The sequence below is a fragment of the Mandrillus leucophaeus genome, unplaced genomic scaffold (genome assembly GCF_000951045.1).
Source record: "Mandrillus leucophaeus isolate KB7577 unplaced genomic scaffold, Mleu.le_1.0 Scaffold128, whole genome shotgun sequence".
In the NCBI taxonomy this organism is placed as follows: Eukaryota; Metazoa; Chordata; class Mammalia; order Primates; family Cercopithecidae; genus Mandrillus; species Mandrillus leucophaeus.
The window spans coordinates 391,596-412,146 of NW_012101209.1; the positions used below are offsets into that span (position 1 = coordinate 391,596).

At 43.9% G+C, this 20,551-nt stretch overlaps 1 protein-coding gene across 1 annotated transcript in view; it reads left to right on the forward strand.

The window, feature by feature from the left end:
• The first annotated feature begins 3,600 nt into the window (after nt 1-3,600).
• PDE1C (phosphodiesterase 1C, calmodulin-dependent 70kDa) overlaps nt 3,601-20,551 on the forward strand; it is a 583,126-nt gene continuing 566,175 nt past the window's right edge. Inside the window, exon 1 of the mRNA XM_011972179.1 lies at nt 3,601-4,803. Within this exon, the coding sequence (XP_011827569.1) occupies nt 4,191-4,803 (613 nt within the window). The 5' untranslated portion in view covers nt 3,601-4,190. The remainder of the gene's footprint in view (nt 4,804-20,551) is intronic.

Consider the following 20,551-nt stretch of genomic DNA (forward strand, 5'->3'; position numbering starts at 1 on the left):
TTCTCATTCTGACACCCAGTTCCAGGGACTATTCTGAGATTTACTCTTCCTATAAAATTCTAAAAGGCAGGGACTGTTTCTTGGTTAGCACAATGCCTAGTATATAGTTGGCACTCAGTAAATGTTAGTTTAATTCCTTCTTTTCTCTGTTCATTTCTTCCTCCTCTGCTTCCCTTCTTGAAGGGAGTCAGTTTGGTAGACTAGCTAGAACTCTTGGTTTCAAGCAATAGCAACTCACATTGGGTCACTTACAAAAAGGGACTACTGTATAGTATAAGGGTAGTAGGGTAGCTTACGCAATTTCAGAGGAGCTGATTTTCAGATGCCAGCTGGAACTGGGCCTGGAATGAACTGGGACTTTTTCTTTACCTCTGACAATTCCTATTCCCAGAAATGGTATTCATCAGCCCAGTTTGGGTTCTATCAATTACAGCCAAAGGAACAAGGTTGCAGTTCAGAAACTTCCTTGCCTGTAGCCAATGATTATATGAATGGAAGGAGGCCCTTTTTAATTTGGAATGGTTGTCAGACAGCTGGATAGGTGTCTGTGAGGTGTGTGCATGATGCTCTTACTGGGGCAACTTGGGTCTACAATTCTTGGTCCATTGGCTGTTGGGAGAATTCCAAACAGTAGGTAGCTTCCTACCTGAGAATGGTTGAAATGCATTAGTGAGATGCTGAGGACCTGTCTTCTCTCTCGTAAGAAAAATAAAAAGATGTTTTCTTAGAAACTATACTTTTTGATACATTCTATATATGTTGTCTTATATTTTTCTAGAACTTTAAAAGTGAAAAACCAATGAGCAACAAGAACTTGCTATTAATATCCTTTCTCTTGTATAGAAACATGTAGTAGAATCCACCATCAGATTCACAGAGCAAATCAAAAGACTTGAGATTAGCACTAGATTCAGAGAAGCATCCTGCCAGATTCTTTTTTATATTTTGTCATATACAGTTGTTATATTTGAAGGACATTATTTGATCCTATGAACTAATGTAGGTAATGAGTTCAGCTCTTCCTCTATTTCTTGCAGTGAAGACAGGATCACACATTACTTCTTGGAGGAAATTAATCTTAACCTAATTAGTCTTAGCTATTGACTGGATCAAACAATTATTAGGGACCTTCTTCCCTCCCTGTTTCCCTTCTTTGTTAGAATGTACTCTTAATTCTTCCATGTTAGAATCCATTCCAGTAGTTAAAAAAGATCAATTTCTCTCCAAACCCAAATTTTAAAGTAAATATAATAAAACTAGAAGTTACCCAAACCCTGACAGATGTAAAGTATACTTACTATAATTTTAGGAGTCAATAAGCATTTTATGTAAAGGGCCAGATAGTAAATATTTTTGGCTTTGCGAGCCATATGGTCCCAGGAACAGCAACTCAACAATGGCTTTGTAGTGTGAAAGCGGCCAGAGAGAATATGGAAATAAATGAGCATAGCTATGTTCCAATGAAACTTTACTTGTGGATACTAAAATTCAAGTTTCATGTAGTTTTAATGTGTCATGGAATATTATTCTTCTTTTGATTGTTTACAATCACTTAAAAATATAAAAGCTGTTTTTAGTTTGCAGATGCCACAAAAACAGGTGATGGGCCAGATTTCAGCTGCAGACATTAACTTGTCAAATCCTGCTCCAACTACCAAAGCAGATGATTGACACATCTGCTTGTCTGTCTTGGTTTAGTTTTCTTACTTCCTAGGCTTTATTGAGTGAGCATTTCTGAAAGAGCAAACAAAAGCATGCTTCTTTTGATCTCAGTCTTGAACTCATTCTTTCTTGACTTATGTAATGGTAGCATACAACTTCACTTGGTTTGGTGTGAGAACGCAAAGACTGAAAAGGCTGCTTTAAGAGTTTGCACTTGAAGCAGTGCATTTTAGTGGTTCTGTAGGTGTACAATCTCTAAAACCAGGGAGAGAGATAATGATTCTGGGGAGAAGCAGTTTAAAAACAGTTCTAATTATTCAGGCAAGTTATTTTTACCAGACTTTAGGGGACAGAGAAATGATTGCATTTTTATTATTTTTATAGGTTATATTTCAAAAAGCTTTTCTGTTAAGATGATTAAATACTAAGTTTTAATTTCACTCACTTACGCAAGGAAAAATTCCATTTCAATAGACTTTTTCTTTCTTTTTTTTCTTTTTTAGATAATTTACTACAGGAGACTTAGGGCTCTCAGCTGAGGACTTATTTTGGCACAAAAAAAGACATGTTGTTCACTTAGAAGCTTGGTAAGATGAGAGAAATACAGGGAAAGGGGAACTATAAGAAACCTTTGGTGGTTACTATATTAAAAAATGCATAATATTAAGGTCAGGCATGTGTCTCATTCTTGTAATCCCAACATTTTGGAAGATGGAGGCAAAGGATGACTTCAGCTCAGGAGTTCAAGACAAGCCTAGGCAACATAGTGAGACCTTGCCTCTACAATTTTTTTTTTTTTTTAAGCAGCCGGGTGTGGTGGCGTGTATCTATAGAGCCCGCTACTTTGGAGGCTGCAGTGGGAGGATCACTTGAGCCCAGGAGATCGAAGCCAGTGAGCCATGATTGCACCACTGCACTCCAGCCTGGGCAGCAGAGTGAGACACTGTCTCAAACACAAACAAACAAAAAACCAAGCTCACATTATATTACATGTAGTATATATAAAATGTTACATATAAAAATTCTCTTCACCCATAAAATTAATGGTGGCAACAATAACTAAAATACATTATTGTCACAGAGAAGAATTTTCCATGGAGTCTATGTAATAAAATCTGGGAGTCAGCAGTGATTGCAATAATTGGATGCGTATTGTGTGCCTAGGTTTTATGCCCTTACTCCTACTTAATCCTCATAGTCAGAGAAGGAAAGTAAGATTCAGGGAGGTCAGACGGCCATGTAGCTGGTAAGTGGTGGAGCCAGCTTTCAGACCCAGGTCTATCTGTGAGCAGAGCCCTTTTCATGCCTCCATGTTGTAACAGGTTCCAGGCGTGGGTATTCCAGTCTCAGGGACTACATGATGATTTTGAAACACCCCTGACTACATGCTGAAATATGCCATTCTATGTGGCATGAGGTTCGTGACACTGTTTGTTGCCTTTATGATTAATTAATCTTGCTACAACCTAACCAGACCATGTGAATATGGTTCTAGGTCTTCCCTGAGAGAATTTACAACTGAAGTGTCAACTACACTCTGACACAGTTCAATTTCTTTAAAAATACATGGTGAATTGAAAAAGATTAAATTCTGGCGACATACATTAACCTAGGTTCCAGTAGGCTTGGGGGTTTTAATGGGCCCCCTGAAATTGTATGTAGAATACGGTACATGTGTGTCTGTGTGCTTTTTTTGGGACAAGGTTTCTAATCTTCATTAGATTCTGAAGATATGTGGAGACATTACCCTCTAAACTCAACTGGAATCAATTAGGAATATACCTGGTTAATTCTTATTATTGGCAAATGTTTGTTAAGTGTGTCAAATTGCATCACAAAAATGAGGCTAAATTAATTGTAGTCTCACAATAGCTTGAGCACAGGACCCTTATTTCACATTGTTATACCGCGGACTCTTCTGTGGGACTCAGCTCTGGTCTCTTTTCCCATGGGCATCCGCAGCCCCTAACAGCACTGCAACTGTAAATCCTCAATAATTGCTTGCTGATCGGTGGGAATAATTTTCCCAGTATAAGCCTTGCCTAACTCGGTCATTTCAGGCACTGGAAAGGCCAATGGCCAACGTGGCATCGTCATAAAGTGAAATTTCTGCCTCCTAAGTCCACCGCTTCCTTGTGTAGCACTTTCCTCAAGCCCCACCCAGCCTCAGTTTCCTCTCCTGTAATAAGAGCGTCAACTATGGGATTGGTAGATATCTTCCACATCAGCAAATTCCAGGAGTCTATCACATTGGGCAAACCCAAATTCGAAAGGTCAGGACAAGCTATTTGGAATGGATGGTAAGGGGCGAGTTCTAATTCGATTCTACATTTCACATCAGAGAGCCTCGGGTGACTTTCAATTACCTTCCTGGGAGGGACAGTGGAGAAGGAACACTATCGGGGCTCCAGGTCAGTGCTGGGGACAGTGGCTGGGAGGAAGTGGGCGTGGCGATTTTCCCGACTTCCTTGTTTGGAGTAAACTTCGGCAACATCTGATGGCTAAGGGGTTTGCTTTTCCATCTGTTGATGTGTTTTCTGGAAGCTCCCCGGTCTGCCAGAGAAAACATATCCAGAAGACGCACGACGCCAATCCAGCCATTCCCTTGGGTCCCCAAATCCCCCCAGCCACCAGAGACGGAAGGAGAAGCTGAAGTGGAAAACAGACGTGCCTGGGGCGCGCGGACCCCGCGGCTGGCAGAAAGTAGCGTGGCCAGGCAGGGACCTCCGCGCCCACCCGTCAGCCCCGTCCACGCGCTCGGGCGCGCGTCCTCCCTTCCTGACACTCCTCTTGCCGCCTCTGGAGCTTGGAGATGGGACAGTCGCGACGGCTCCTGCCTCCGCCGAGCTCCTAGCCCTTTAGCTGTTGACGTTGGGTCCCCGCGCTTGTCTCCAGGCGCTCAGCTGCCAGCGCGCGGCGGGGCTGAGGGTGACAGCGCGGCGCGGCCGGGGCAGGATTCGCCGCCGAGCCCCGGGCTGCTCAGTCCGCCGTGGTGGAGGAGGGGACCGCGGACGCCGCTGGTTGAGCTGCGAGGTCCCTGTCCGGCCGGCCGAGCCATGACGGACGCCAGCAACAGGAAGGAGGGCTTCAAAAAATGCCGGAGCGCCACTTTCAGCATCGATGGCTACAGCTTCACCATCGGTGAGAACTTTCCACCCCTCCCTGACTCCTGGCTCGGACAAACGCCCTCTCCGGTGGCGGCCAGAGCTCCTTTCTAAGCGGGCAGGGGGAGCTCAGGGGTTGGGCTGGGGCCGGAGGGTGCTCGCCGGGCGGGAGTCCTCGGGAGCGGCGACTGGGTCGGGACAGAAACCGCACCCTGGGCTGTCTCCCCCGCACTCCTCGCGGGCTCCGACCCGGCGTCGCGCGGAAGCTGGTTTTCAGCATCACACCTCCCCGAACCGCTCAGCTTCCTGGCTGATTTTAATAACGCAGGCCGGGGGACAGGAGGGGTGGAAATAGGGCTGGAGACGCTGCGATGGAGAGATGAAGATAGGAGTGCCGAGAGAGGGAGACAGAAAGCGACAGGGAGATGTGGACATGATAGAGACACACAGAGCGGTAGGAACATCCAGACACGGAGACGCTGATAGAAACACCTAGACCCCAGAGATAGAGACGGACGTCAAGACAGACTAGTAGAGTGACAGAGACGTGGAGACAGGGACTGAAACAAGAGAGGAGAGGCTGAGAGAGGCAGAGACCGGGGAATTCAGAGAGAGAGAGAGAGATTGAGATTGAACAATAGTTTCTATAAAAGTTGAAACAAAGGAAAAGGGACACATGAAGAGAGAGAAGAGAACAGAGAGATTCAGAAAAATAAAGCAGAAAAAGAGGCCAATTCAGTCTCAGAGAGAGAGGCCGCAGGGAGGGGGGATCATATGTCATGCTACCGAAAGTATTGGAGAAAAAGCTGTGATGTCTCTGAGCTGCAGGTGGTGTTTTCCTCTCCTGCCCTTGGGACTCCCAGTGGCTCCTGTTTCCTTTCCCCCAAAACCCATCACCAGGAGGAGGACCACAGGGGGTTGTGGGGACCCTCAGGGAGCAGCAGGGCCACAGGGTTGACCCTCTGGAAGCCTAGCATTTGAAGAGGTGGGTCCTTGATACCTTCCGCCCCATGCCGTGGCTGTTTTGAAACTTGTCAGGGATTGCCTCCACATCTTCCTTGGAGGTGAGTAGAACTCAAGTCCCAGGTAGAGCCCTGGAGGCCTGCTCCTTGGGACTTCAGCCTCTGGAGAACAGCAGGACAGAGGCAGGAGCCACTCTGATTCCTACTTTTGGAAGTACTCAAGTTACTGTGGTCTTAATCTGAACTGATCCTCAAAGCCTTTGAAAACGAGGGGGTAGATTATTTTGCTTTTGGTGGGCTGTGTCTGCTTGGATGTGTATCAGGGAAGTACCAGGGCCAAGAAGACACCAAGGAACGGAGCTCATCTGAGGGCCACTTTTGTTCTTAATGAAGTAACCCAAGGTTTCTGGGGCATGGACTGAACACTTGCCCTTCTCCAAACGTACCAAATCCCACCCCTCTGAGCCTTTGCCTAGGCTGTTCCCGCAGGCAGGAATGCCATTCCCCCAGCACAGCATTGAGAAATCTTGTCTATGCTTCAGATCCCAGCTCTCACTTTCCACCTCTTCCACTGTCCATCCCCATCAGAAAGAATTTCTCCCTTGGCACCCACTCCAGTCTCGGAATTCTCTGTTGGAGCTCACACCCTGCCTTGAATCAGTTATTTAGGCACCTGTTGGTAGTCCTCATTGCATGAGAAATTCCTTAAGGGTGAGACTGCTTATGTATATTTCTCTCTCAAATGGTGTTGGTGGGTGCTAAGGGAGTGCTTGTAGAAAAGAATTAAAGGTTGCTAAAGTCGAAAGTGTTTCATTAATAGATCATTGTCATGTTAAATTGGTTTTCTTGACTCTGGTAAGAAAATTCTCAAAAGTTACACCAGGTTGTCCTTATGAGATCTTATCCTCCAAAGTGTGGCTTTCTCAAATCCAGGATCATAGTGTGGTCCTCCTCCTCCTGACATTTTCCCTTTCTGTTAGAAGAGATGGTCTAGCAGATTGGTATGGTCTGGTGGTCAGTAGAGACTCTAAAAATGAGCTGGTCACTTCCAAGTGCGATAGCTGCCAACTTATTTCAGATTGCTGAGAATTTACTCATTCACTTCTTTCTGCTTATTCTTCTTCCCTCTCCCTTTCCACATTTATTCAATTTTACTATATTAAGAGATACAATTTAGCGCAATGCCTGCCACACGGCAAACATTCAATAAATGGTAATTGTAATTATTCAAGGCACTAAGCTAATATCATGGAGAGTTTATGAAGATAAATCAGACTTAGAATCTGTGTTCAAGGAATTTGTATTCTTGGGGCGATGTGATATGTTCATACATAACCATTTTAAAAAGCAGAAATTAGTAAGTTGCTAGAGAGACATTTAAGAAATTTTAGGCCAAGTTTAGAAAATATAATAATAAAAAAGGAAGAAAGAAAATCAACTGTCATTTTATCATCCAATGCTAAATATTAATAATTCTTGTATATACTTCTAATATGTACATTGTTTTTACAAAGTGAAATCATAATTTTTGAAAAATGTGTTATTAAAAATACCTTATTAGTTTTGTTTCATGCTATATATAAAGTATTTTAAAAATCAACTTCCTAATGTTGGCTACTTAGGTTACTTTTAATTTTCACCATAATAAACAGTGATAAAAAACTAAATCTATAAGTATATCCATGAGTACTTTTTTTGAGACAGAGTCTCTCTCTGTTGCCCAGGCTGGAGTGCAATGGCATGATCTCAGCTCACTGCAAGCTCCACCTCCCGGGTTCACACCATTCTCCTGCCTCAGCCTCCCAAGTAGCTGGGACTACAGGCACCCACCACCACGCCCAACTAATTTTTTTTTGTATTTTTAGTAGAGACAGGATTTCACTGTGTTAGCCAGGATGGTCTTGATCTCCTGACCTCATGATCCACCCACCTCGGCCTCCCAAAGTGCTGGGATTACAGGCATGAGCCATTGTGCCCAGCCCATGAGTACTTTTTAAAGATAACCTTCTAGAAGCTTAATTGCTTAGTCCAAGAGTATGAACATTTTTAGGAACTTTAAAACATATTGCTCAACTGCCTTCTGAAAAGATTTACCAGCTTCTACTCCCATCAGCAATGTTTTGACAGCTCTGAAAGGTAGCTGTTATGACCCCTGTTTTAGGAGAAGAAACTCCCAAGACTCCAGAGGAAATAATTTGCCAGAAGACATACAGCTAGGAGGTGGCAGAGTTGGGTTCAAACCACATCTGCCCTGACTCCTCAGCCTGGGGTTTGTCCCATACGTCATGTGGCCTCCCACAGTGGACTTTATTTCTGCTGGACCCTCGGGACTAGCCCATCATCCTGCAGAAGAGAGATCTGGGAATCTGTTAGCTCTGCTTAACCAGCCAAGGCTGGAGCAAAACCAGAAAGAGATGGGACCATTGCTGCAGGTGGGACAGGGTGGGGTTGCTGCTCCCTGGAGGAAGATCAGGTAGAAGAAACAAGGTTAGTTAATCTACCTCACTAGACTCCCTTAGTCCCATGCTTCCCTGTCCCGGGGCAAATGATTTTCCATCCTCTTTATGTAATTTTCTCAGGTCATGAAATGGGTATGTGGTCAAGAGGTCTGGGAAACAAGACTATGAGATTGAACACGTGCCACATTCAAGCAGTGACTTTCAAAGCACCTTGATGCTTTGAGAGTTCCATCCCTGGGAAACCATTGAACTTACGATGATTGCAGCAAGTGATTATTCTGATGAGCATAATTGAAGGCCATATGTAGAAGTGCAAGTGTTAATTGACTCTGGTGTGGTAGTACTTGTGAAGGAGCATTTGCATATGAAGTGAATGATTGGGGTGCGTAGGTGCAGTACCTTGTATTTCAGAAGAACTTTCCTTCTGGAGTTTGGATGTCTATTTGGGTTTGTATTAAGTCATTCACAGATTCTTGCTCTCTCCAGAAGGCTGCCTGAAATACAAATAAACACCTCCCCCTCAAAATGATGTATGTCTGCCAAAAACAAAAGCACATTTTTTCTTTTAAATCACCTGAGTGGGCCCCACTCGATCTCTTTTGATGCTCCTCCCTGTTCATTTTACAGATGAGAAAATGGGACTGAGGGAGGGCCCATCACTTCCCTCCTGGCCTCGGTGATGACCTGCAGGGTGTCAGAAGGAGGTGGGTGAAACCAGAGGCTCAGAGGGATGTGAAGTTGGCGGAGTGAATGTCAAAGAAGCTGCTTCCTTCAAAAATGAACCTATTGGTGTTGTGGAAAATTCTAGGCCTGTACTGAAGAGGTGTTGTTAACAGGGATGTGTTTTCTGTAACAACGGCCACTGGCTTTTCTGCCTTGTGTTTCTCTCCTTGGGTTGTCCCAGAGGAGGAAACACAAGAAGCCCCTAGACAGCAATCGGAGGCTCAAGGGGCTGGGAGTTGGGGGTTCCCTGACTTACCCTTGGACAGCAGGGGATGGAGGCCAAACTGAAGGGAGGAGGTTTGCTAATGGATGCTCCTCTCAGAGGGGATCTGGGCAGGCAGGGCTGTGTGGGTGGCCGAGGCCTGAATGAATTGGCTGCGTACACTGGGAGTGTGGCCCACTCTCCAGCTGAGGCAGAGGCCCCTGGCCTCCTCTGGGGCATATGGTTGAGGACTTTCTGAGCCCAGACTGGTCTCTGTGCTCTCTCAGCTAAGTGTCTTGTCTGCCCTCCATCTGCCTGCTTAAACAAGCAGGCAGTCTGGATGGAAACAAGAACTTTGGACCTTTTACACCTGGTTGGGAGTGATCGTGGGGAGCAAAGAACCCAGTAAGGATTCCAGGTAAAATATTCTATGGCCACCTCCCAGTGCTCATGGACCTACTTCTCTCCCTCACTTGTATCTTAGAGTCAGAGTCAGGTGCAGCAGGGTGTGGGAAGAGGAGTCTGCAAACGGAGGCTTGCGATCTCTGCTCTGCTGTTCATCCTCTTCCATTCTGCACCATGGGCAAATCACATTATCTCTGAGCCTCAGTTTTCTCACATGTAAAATGGGGAGTAAGATCCTTAAGTTTTGGCAGTATGGTGAGGATCGAGTGAAGGTTTGCATGAAACAACTGCGCTGTTAACTCTGAAATGCCCTCCAAATGCTTCTTGTTATTAGGGAAAGTTAATGCTGGTTAAAACCGGTTTATGCCACTTCACAGCATTTGCACTTCCACTGAGTGCAGCCCTGTCTTTAGCCTGAGGAGCTCTCATAATGGAGTTGCCATTGTCAGCAAACAATTAGAGTGCACGCTTTTAGGGGACCAGCTGAGAGCTTGTATTTGCTGTGGGAAACCCTGGGCTTTGGAGTCACACACAGATTTATCAAGCCCATCAGGTGAGCCATTTAACTTCTCTCAGCCTCAATTTTCTTCTCTGAATAAATGGAGGTAGTAACACCTTCCTTGTGGGTGAACCATGGCCAGGGGAATGAAGGGCCATACACAGTACCTGGCTGTCACACTGTAGGTGTCCGTTCAATGTCCTTTCCCTTTGCCTGAAATTATACTGTGAGTAGAGCTGGTGCTGGCTGGGAGTGGGTGAGCATCAGTGATGTGATCCCCAGGATTTGTGACTGCACTCTGTGGGTGGGCAGCCAGGATGCCCTGTACAACTGTGCTGGCCCCTGACACCAGATGAGAGTAAATGTCAAGTGGGTACTGGGCACCCTGCCACCCTCCTATAGGCTGATGCACTTTCCAGAGCCACACAGTGTGCCCGGCATGTCTTCTGAGCCTCCACAGACCTGGACAGGGTCCACCTGGGGCCATGGGAAGTTGGGAGTGGTGGGGAGAATAGTAACGAAGGAATGACAGTCCTGAGCTGGGCTTCGGGATCGGCCTGGAACACAGCAGGAGGAGGGGACCAGGATGGGTAAATTGCACTGAGTAGAGTCCAGAATATAACAGTCTCTGGAGTTAGACACTTGTGGTTCAAATCCAGAACCCCATCTTCCTTTGGTTGTGATCTTAGCGAGGTGGCATTTCATGGCTAATGTTAAGACTCCTAAGCTGTAAAATGGACATAATAAATAGTATCTACCACACTAGGGTAGGAAATCAAATGAGATAGTGCAACTAGAACACCTAGTAAGGCTGATTGATCCACTGGGCACAGTAAGCCTAGTGATCAGACAGCAATATTTTTAGGATTCTGAAAATATTTTAATTTCTTTTAGAATTGAAAGAAAAAATAAACTTTTAGATTGAAGAAAATACTTGGCTTCATAGAATTTCAGTCAAGCTCTAAAGATCTGCAGTACAACATCATACACCTAAAAATTTGCTTAGAGGGTAGATCTCATGTTAGGTGTTCTTACCTCAACAAATAATAGAGAAGTTAAGAAAACTTAACATTATTATATTCTTCATTTCAATGCAATCCTAAAATATATTTTAAATTATTATTATTATTGTTATTTTTTTTGTGCAGGAAGGGACCCACAAAAGCAAAAGTTTCTAGGGCCCATGAAAGTCACAATGAAGCTCCAGCTTCTAGTACAGGGCCTGGCACAGTCAGGGCATTCAAAATTGTGAACTATTATTATTGGTAGGTTAATAAACATTTGCTGAACATAACACTGAAGTAGACACTGTAGAAGGGTGGGGGAACCATGGAGAAGAAAAGCACAGACTAGTAGAAAACACATATTGGACGCAGAGATGGGGTTAGCCCCTTACTAACTTGCTTTTTGATTCTGGGTAAGTCACTTAACCTGGGCCACAGTTTCTCCATCTGTAAACAAACTGGTTAAGTAAGGAAATCTCTGTAGTTCCTGCCTCTCCCGGAAGAGGTGAGTTTTGAGTCCTGACCCTGGCCTTCCCAGAGTAGATGAGATGCTGGGAATGGCTAAGTGAGGTACACCGGGGATTTGTGATGGATGCTTTGTAGAGTTCAGAGCAAAGAGGAGGCAAACTGCGTACAAGACTAGTTAAGAACTCAGAGGTGAAATTATTCATGAAGTAAGCATACTATGCTTTGTATATACAGCATTGTACAGTTTTCTTACTTACAGTGAAGTTTAATAACCACTGAGCTAAACTCAAGAAAGGACCAAAGGCAAGTCCATGTGTAGCTGCCCGGGCCTTCCAGCTATTTCACCTATATGCTAACCATCAAATTCCAGTGGGAAATGGGGACTAGCTGGAGATTTCCAAGTGTCTCTGAGTGCCTGCAGGGCTAACTCTATTCTGATGTGATATGAAACCTTTTTGACTTCAACTCATGCTGCAAGATTTGTTACGAAGAATAAACGTAAGAATGAATACCAAATTAATAATAGATATAGAAGCATCTAGCATGGATCCTGCTTGATAAATGCTTGTTGGACTTGAGAGGCAGTGTGTAAAGAGATTAAGAGTTGGATTCTGGAGTTTGACTGCCTTGGTTAAATTTTGGCTTCACAGTTTATTAGCTGTGTAATTTTGGACAAGTTACTTAACCTTATTGTATTTCAATGTGCTCATCTGTTAAATGTAGACAATTACATTACCTACCTCCTAGGGTGTTAGAGGAGTTAGTACATATCAAGCACTCAGAATAGCACCTGGTACAAAGTAAGTTCTACATAAATATTTTTATTATTATATATTTATAGTTTATATCCATTATAAGATATTTTCATAATATTTTTAACTTGGAAATAATAATAACCAACTCTGAGTCCTGCTTGATCAAATCACCATATGTACTGTTGTTTGAAAACCTGAAAGGATGACTTTGTCTTCTGCTTTCTGTTGTTCAATGTTGGCATTTTTCGTGTGCTTCACTTTTGTGTCTTTGGGTAATGATCTCTTGATACTTTATGGTGGTTCTTCATGGATCCATGTTCCCGTTTCCTCAGCTGGTTAACATCTTTCAGGATTTACTGCATCACTTGTGATGGTTTTGCAAAGCGAGTCCCTAGCTGCCAGGCCCTTGTTAGAATGTTAGTTCTCCTAGGCCAGGATGCCAGGTGGAAAGGCAAGTGATACAGAAGACCTGGGCTCTAGACCCAGTTCTGGTACTTCCTATGTCTGTGGCTGTGGGAACGATCATTCACCTCTGTGACCCTTGGGGCCCTCATTAGTAAATGGAGATAGCAATTCCTTCTTTGTTGTGTTGTTGAGAGGGTTCAAGAGGATGAGGAATGTAGGAACCCGGTATGCTCTAGGTGCCTGTTAATTGGTAGCTGTTGGTTGTGATGATGGAGGGACTCTGAAATCAGGGTGTGGGCAAGACTCCCAGACCCACAGCTGCTTCCCTGGACGGTGCTCACCTGCCTGTCCCTGGCTGCCTCCACCAACCCTCCACCAGCTACTTATGTAGCATTCTGGCACGGCTGCAAGTCTATCTTTATTTTAGGGTAGGATTTCCGACCAGGCCAGGGATCTGGAGTGCCTGTCTCAGCCAAGCCGGGTGCTTCCAGCTGGGTCGGGGTAATTGGTGCCAGCTGCTTTGGGGAGAGCTGGTTGGCACTTCCTGTGCTGCTGGCAGACAGGCACTGGAGTGTGTTGGAACCTTGGCCTGAGAACCAGGCCTTCCCCAGGGGATCCTGGGCAGGCTTAGAGACAGACATGCTAGAAGTTGGTTTTCACTTGGTGGAAGGCAGTGTCTCCTGGACAAGGGTCCAAAGCACCCAAGACTCTGCCCTTGAGTATTAGGTCACAGTACTGCTGCCAGAGTTTGAGAAGAAACCACATTGCAGGAATTGATTTGCTGACTTTGTCTCTGCTTCCCCAAATGGCTGTGCTTCCTCTCTTCGTGGTAACTTCATAGAGTGGCTCAGGTATGATTCCATGGGCTTGGGGAGGAGAAAAGGAGAAAAAACCCCTTCTGGACTTGCATGGACTATAACCACCAGCATTATAGATAGTCTAATTCAGTTTTCACAAGTTGAAATTAGACAGATGGAGAAGTGACTTGCTCAAGGTCAAAGTAATAAGTAAGGGTTTCAGTGCAGTTCAACTACAGGGCTCTTTCCTGGCTTATTTTTTATTTTTATTTTTTGGTTTTGCTGTGTTGGACCTGTTGAATTACATTATTTCATTTCTCAGACATATTGGTTCTTGGAGATTATCTCAATAAAACTTTTGTAGTGTATATGGTAGAGAGAATATCCCTTCTTTATCTTTGGACAGACCAGAATGTGAATGGATAAGTTGTCATGTTCACCATTTATGAAATAGCTGACCACTTATTTATTTAGTTAGTTTTTAGAGACGGTCTTGCTTTGTCACTTAGGCTGGAGTGCAATGGTACGATCAAGGTTCACCACAGCCTTGACCTCCTGGGCTCAAGCGATCCCCCTGCCTCAGCCTTCTGAGTAGCTGGGACTACAGGTGTGCACCACCATGCCCAGCTAACTTATTTTTATTATTTCTAGAGATGGGGCCTCGCTATGTTGCTCAGGCTGGTCTTCAACTCGTGGGCTCAAGCAATCCTTCTGCTTTGCCCTCCCAAAGCGTTGGGATTACAGGCATGAGCCACCGTGCCTGGCCTCTGACCATTTTTTTTTTTAAACTTTCTGAGTCTTGTTTCTTAATTTTGTAAAGTAGGAATAATAATATCTGCATATGATGTGACATATGTAAAGTTCTAGCCCAGTAATGACAATTGCAGGTGGTTATAAAAATATTGACTCCTTCCCCTTCCCTTTTCTTCTTCCTAGCTCATGTCAAACCTGAAGGTGTTTCTGCTGGCTTAGATGTTTGCCCAGTAATCACAAATATGGGAACCCTCCAGGCCTTTGGAAGTTACATCTCTCTGAGAGGTCCTAAGAGAAAACTGGCATTGTTTTTCTCTGACTTTGGGCCCAGGGAACACACATGAACACAATAGGATTTAAGCAGTGAGTGGGAAAGTGAATGGATTTCTTTTTTAAAGTGATTAGTTTACAGTTTCTCAGAAAGGTCCACTGTATCTAGTGACTCACCTTTAACAATTGGAAATTACTTTAGCTTTTCAAATTGTATTGAGTCAGTTAGTACTGGAGAGGAATCCATCATCTCTTAAAGAGGGAGCCAGCAGGACTTGAGTCAGACTAGATCCCAATCATCTGCTGGGCCCCACGGAAACCCAGTTTTCCAACAGGATGCATTTTCTTCCTTTCTCGTCTGGGTCATTCATGAGGCCAACTGTTTAAAACAGTGAAAAGTGTTTAAAAGATGCAGAATTTAGTCCAGTTGTGTAAGACTGTAAGCCTGGTCTTAGTGACTATTTCAAGGAGGCTATTTTTTTTTGGGTAATTATGCAAACCATTGCCCTCATGTTGCTGATGATAATGAGAGGCTTTACTATTGGTAAACATTCCCAAACATCAGCTCATTTGATGCTACCAATTCCCCTGAAAGAGAACTATGAGCAGCTCTATTTCACAGATGGAGAAACGGCTACTCCAGGAAGTTGGAGTGACTTGGTTTCAGAACCATGACTCCAATCCAGTTTCTACATTTTGTTTTTTAAGACGGAGTCTCACTCTGTTGCCCACGCTGGAGTGTAGTGGCATAATCTCAGCTCACACCAACCTCTCTCTCCCAGGTTCAAGTGATTCTCCTGCCTCAGCTGCCCAAGTAGCTGGGAGATGGGGTTTCACCATGTTAGCCAGGCTGGTCTCGAACCCCTGACCTCAAGTGATATGCCTGCCTGGGCCTCCTAAAGTGTTGGGATTACAGGTGTGAGGCACTGTGCCTGGCCAGTTTCTACATTTTTGAAAGCTTGGGCATTTGAACTAGAAACCTGGGAACCATTATAGATTCCTTTTCCTGTGCAGATTCCCACCCTCACCTCATCTAATTAGTATTTAAAGTCTGTAGGCTTTTTGATCCTGCTGCCCTTCCGTTTAAAACCCAGGAGGGAGACTCCCATTGGATGCAGGATCAAGCCCACATTCCCAGGTAGGGCCCATGGGCCTTCCATGACCTGGCCTTTGCTTTTCTCTGGACTCGTACTTTGCAGTGCCTTGTCTGCGCATGGGCTGTAACCACTCACTTAGCCCGTCTTTATGCAGTGCATTCTTTATGGCAGTGATTGTGTTAGCACTAGGAATACTATGTGAGCAAACAAGCCAGCCCTGATGACATGGTGCTGACAGCCTAGTGGGGCCCACAGACATTGGTATAACTGTGCTTCGTCCTCTGATGGCAAGGCCAGGGTGCTGTGGTCATGCCCAGCAGGGGTATCTAATCTGTCTGGGGGTTGGGATTGGCTTCCCTGGTGAAGGGTGTGGGGGAGGTGATGGGAGAGCCTCCAGGTGGATCAGGCAGCCTGTGCAGAGGCCCTGTGGCTGGAGGGAGGAGATGGGATATGGAGAGCTGTGAGAGCATTAAGAAGAGACTGGAGAGGTGATTATGTGAGGCCTTATAGGCCCACTGGAGTGTTTTGTTTTTTTCTCCAAGAGCAGTGGAAGGCAGCTGGCCATTTTAGGGAGAGGGGACAAGATCAGATTTGTGTTTATAAACACACACTCTGGCTATGCTGTGGAGAATCAGTTGCTGAGTGTTTGCTGAATGTTCTTGCTATTATGTAGTAATAATAACTAGCCATTTCTGTATGACCTGCATTCTTCCTTTGTATCTGGGCCTTCCTGTAGCCTTCTGGGTATTAGTTCTCTCTTTCAAACAAACCAGGCAAACTTTTAGGCTGCCAGAGCAGTAGGTAGTCCTTGGGGGCTGGAGGCTGTCTTAATTTTCCTAATTACTTAATTCATTTTTTAACAAAATGAAGATAGCATTATTAATTTTATTTGCCTGTAAAAATGATCCATGTTCATTTTAGGAACTCAGGAAAGAAAACCTCATTATCCAGAGATGACCTCTGTTAATATCCTATCCTTGGTCCACATAATATTCTATTGCAGTTCTATTTAAATGGGATCATACATGTTGTTCTAGTACCTGCTTTTAAAACTTAATTGTATATACGGATATTTTAAATTAGTCAGCTCTCTTGGTCTCTCTAACTTAGTGCCTAGGCTCTCTTTTGTGTTTGTATCAGCTTCCCTAATCCTGAATGCCCCATGAGGCAGGTGAAACTTTTCTGAGTATTTCACAGCATGGCCTATTTTGGCAGAGGTGTCTCACAAATTATATGCAAATATATTTTATATACAAACACACAGCCCCTCCACACACCATGTATACTACTATTTTCTTTGTAATTGAGTGTTTGCTATATGCCAAACGCTGTTCTAACGGCTTTGTAAGCACTAGCTCATTTAATTTCTCATTTTCCAATGAGGAAATGAACACACTTATCCAGGGAAGTGGAGAGATCTGGATTTGAATCTGATGCTACAATGGTTATGTGAGAGCTTGACTATGCATGGGACATGTCAGAGGAAGTGCCCTTCTTACACCTGGGGGACACGCCTTGGGTAAAAATCCAAAGCACTTTTGGGACATCTAGCATCTCCTCTTAGCATCCCAGTGAGAGGGTTTATGACTTTATAAGAGGGAAACTGAGTATTAAGTTATTAGAGGTAGAATGTTTCTTAGAGTGTGTTTCAGCAGAAAGCTCAATCAACCACTCATTCCTTCCTACATTCTCTTACAAATATTAGTTAGTGCCTACCAACCTCCCTGCAAGTATAGGAAGATATTAAATAATTTTCTCTTTTTTGAAAAGCATGTGGGCTTGTGGGGAAACTGACATTGACAAGTAACATGCTGAGGCCAAGTGCTGTTTGGGGGATTTATAAAGGATGAAGATAATGCAGGGGGAGGGGTTTGCAAAGGCTTGAACTTAGTTTCCCTCCCTTCCCCTCCCCTTCTCCTCTCTCCTTCTCTCCTCTCCTCCCCGCCCCCCCGCTCTCCCCTCTCTCTTCTTTTCTCCCCAGTATCACTCCCTTCCCTTCCCTTCTCCTCCCCTCCCTCTTCCTTTCTTCTTCTTCTCCCTTCCTTCCCTTCACTGTTCTTCCTTCCTGTTCCTTTTCTCCTTTTCTTTTCCTTTCCTTCAGCTTTATTGAGGTGTCATCTACATACCATAAAATTTACCCGTTTTAAGAGTACAATTCAACAAGCTTTAGTGAGTTTACAGTTGTGTAATCATCACCATGTATAAGTACTTCATTCTGTTTTATTTTGAATAATATTCCATTATATGAACATATACATTTGTTTATCCATTCAATAATTGTTGGACACAGGTTGTTTCCAGTTTTTGGTTATTATGAATAATGCTGATATAAATATTTACATACATGTCTTTGTGTGGACATATGTTTTGAGTCTCTTGGGCAGGTTCCTAGGAGTGGGATTGTTGGGTCGTATGGTAAATTATTGTCTAACGTTTAGGGAACTGCCAAACTTTTCCAAAGTGTCTGCACCATTTGATGATTCCACCAGCGATGTATGAGAGTTTTTGAATAGAGTTTTAAAGAAGTAGGAATCAGCCACGTCAGTGGTTCTCAAATGCTGCAGCAACAGGGCTGGCCACGTAAAAACCAAATGGAGAGTTTGTTAAGGATTTCTGGGCTCTATGCTCCGAAGATTCCAATTCCATAATTGTGGGTTGGACCTGGCAAGTGCATTTTTTTCTTTTTTTTCTTTTTATTTGTGAGACGGAGTCTTGCTCTGTCACCCAGGCTGGAGTGCAGTGGCATGATCTCTGCTTGCTGCAACCTCCGCCTCCCAGGTTCAAGCGATTCTCCCACCTCAGCCTCCCAAATAGCGGGGATTACAGGCACCTGCCATCGTGCCCGGCTAATTTTTGTATTTTTGTAGAGATGGGGTTTCACCATGTTGGCCAGTTGGTCTTGAACTCCTGACCTCAGGTGATCTGCCCGCCTCAGCCTCTGAAAATGCTGGGATTACAGGCATGAGCCCCTGTGCCCAGCCTGGCGTGTGCATTGTTAGAAAGCTCTCTAAATGATTCTGCTGTGTTCCTTGTTTAGGAATCACAGAGCTGGATGAGATTGGGGATGGGATGGACAAGGGAGAAATTCTGGGAACATTCTAGACAGAGAAAACACCATGTATAAGAACAGTGTGATATGTGAGGATGTTAATAGCAGTAGGCGTGGCAAGAGAGAGAGCAGTTTGGAGACTCTTGCATTGGGTAAGACTTAATAAGGAAGCAATTAATTCATTGACATATCTGTCTAGTTTTCTGTGAAACTTTTCAAGGCGAACTAACTTTTTTGGGAATACTAGGTACTAGGCTCCGAGTTTTATGCTTAATTTTCCAACTCTTTTGACTCATTATTATTCTCAGTTTAAAGGTGAGGAAACGGAGGTTTAGGAGGTTAAGTAATAGAGCTGGGACTTGACACCAGTTCTGTCTGGCTCCTTCCACCATAGCAGTTTGCCCCTATTCTATGCAGAGCACTGGTGCTAGTGCCATGTGAATAGGGTCTTGGGATTTCATATTCATTGTAGGAGAATTCATTATGCATATTTTGCAATTGATTCCCCAGCTTGCTGTGCAGTCATTCCTATTTGCCCTTCTTTTCTATGGGTTACAGGTGTATTAGATTTTCTGTAATGGAAATTACAATATTTAAATGTTCTAGGAGGATGCAAAATAAGATAACTTAGTTAAACACCTTCAGGCTCTAGTCTATGCTGGCGTTAATAAACGTCCTCTAGATGCTTCTTCCCGCCCTGGTCCCTGTTGATCAAGGTAGTGTTTACTGACTGCGCCAAAACTTGACCCTGGTTCTCTGGTGGCAGTCAGTCTGAGCGCTACAGAAATGGAAGATTAAAGCCCCCTGTGAGTCAGGCACTGGAGTTCTGCGGTAGGGCTGTTTTCAAAGTTGGATGCGTGATGGAGGGAAACTTGTAGTAATTACTGAACAGATGCCCTTAATGAGGTCTCTGCTGGATTTCCAGCTGGCAGCAAAGCTCTGCATTGGGACGGGACCGTTGAAGTCACTGGATCATTATGTGACATCACATCCTCCCCTTGTTGTCATAGCAGCTGTAATCATCCTACTGAAAGTGTCCCTCAGGGTGATGGCAAGCCACATCTTTCTTTTAATGTGCTTTCTTTCATGCTAAGGAGAAAAAGAACTAGCATGCCAATGCTCTTCAAAAAGAGAAAAAGCTTAATGTCAGCATGTTATTACTATCCTTGTTACTATTTTAACAATTATTATGCAAGTTAAACATATGATTATGTGAAAATTTATAAAATAGAGATTGGCAAAGAGAATACAAAAATCCTACCTGTCATATCAACATGTAGACAGAACCACTATTAACATTTTGGTGAATATCTTCCTGAACAAAAAAAAGTTGTTTTTGCTTAATGAATGTAGATATGTACATTTATTACTATTTTTTCAAATATGGGACCATTACTGTATTGTGGTTTATTTTTCCCCATCTGACAATGTATAATTAATGTCTTTTCATATCAATATTCTTCTTCATCACAGTTTTTAAGGTATCACGATTGATTTAGCTGATCCTCTATTGTTGGGTATTTCAAGTTCTTTCTGCTTTCTTGCTGCTGCAAATAACATTACAGTAACTATCATTGTCTCCACATCTTTATAAATCCTTTTTGCCTTAGGAATTGTTGAGTTCAAAGAATTGACTATATTTGACACATTTGAAATGTACATTCTAAACCACTCCCACTCTCTAATATCTTGCCAGTTTACAATTCCCCACATAAGTTATGAGTTTTTGTGTTGATGTTATGAACATGGGATTTTAACTTTTAAGGAGTTATAACTTGATAAGTGAAAAATGGCATATAGGCCGGGTGCGGTGGCTCATGCCTGTAATCTTAGCACTTTGGGAGGCGGAGGTGGGCGGATCACAAGGTCAGGAGATCAAGACCATCCTGGCTAACACGGTGAAACCCCGTCTCTACTAAAAATACAAAAAATTAGCC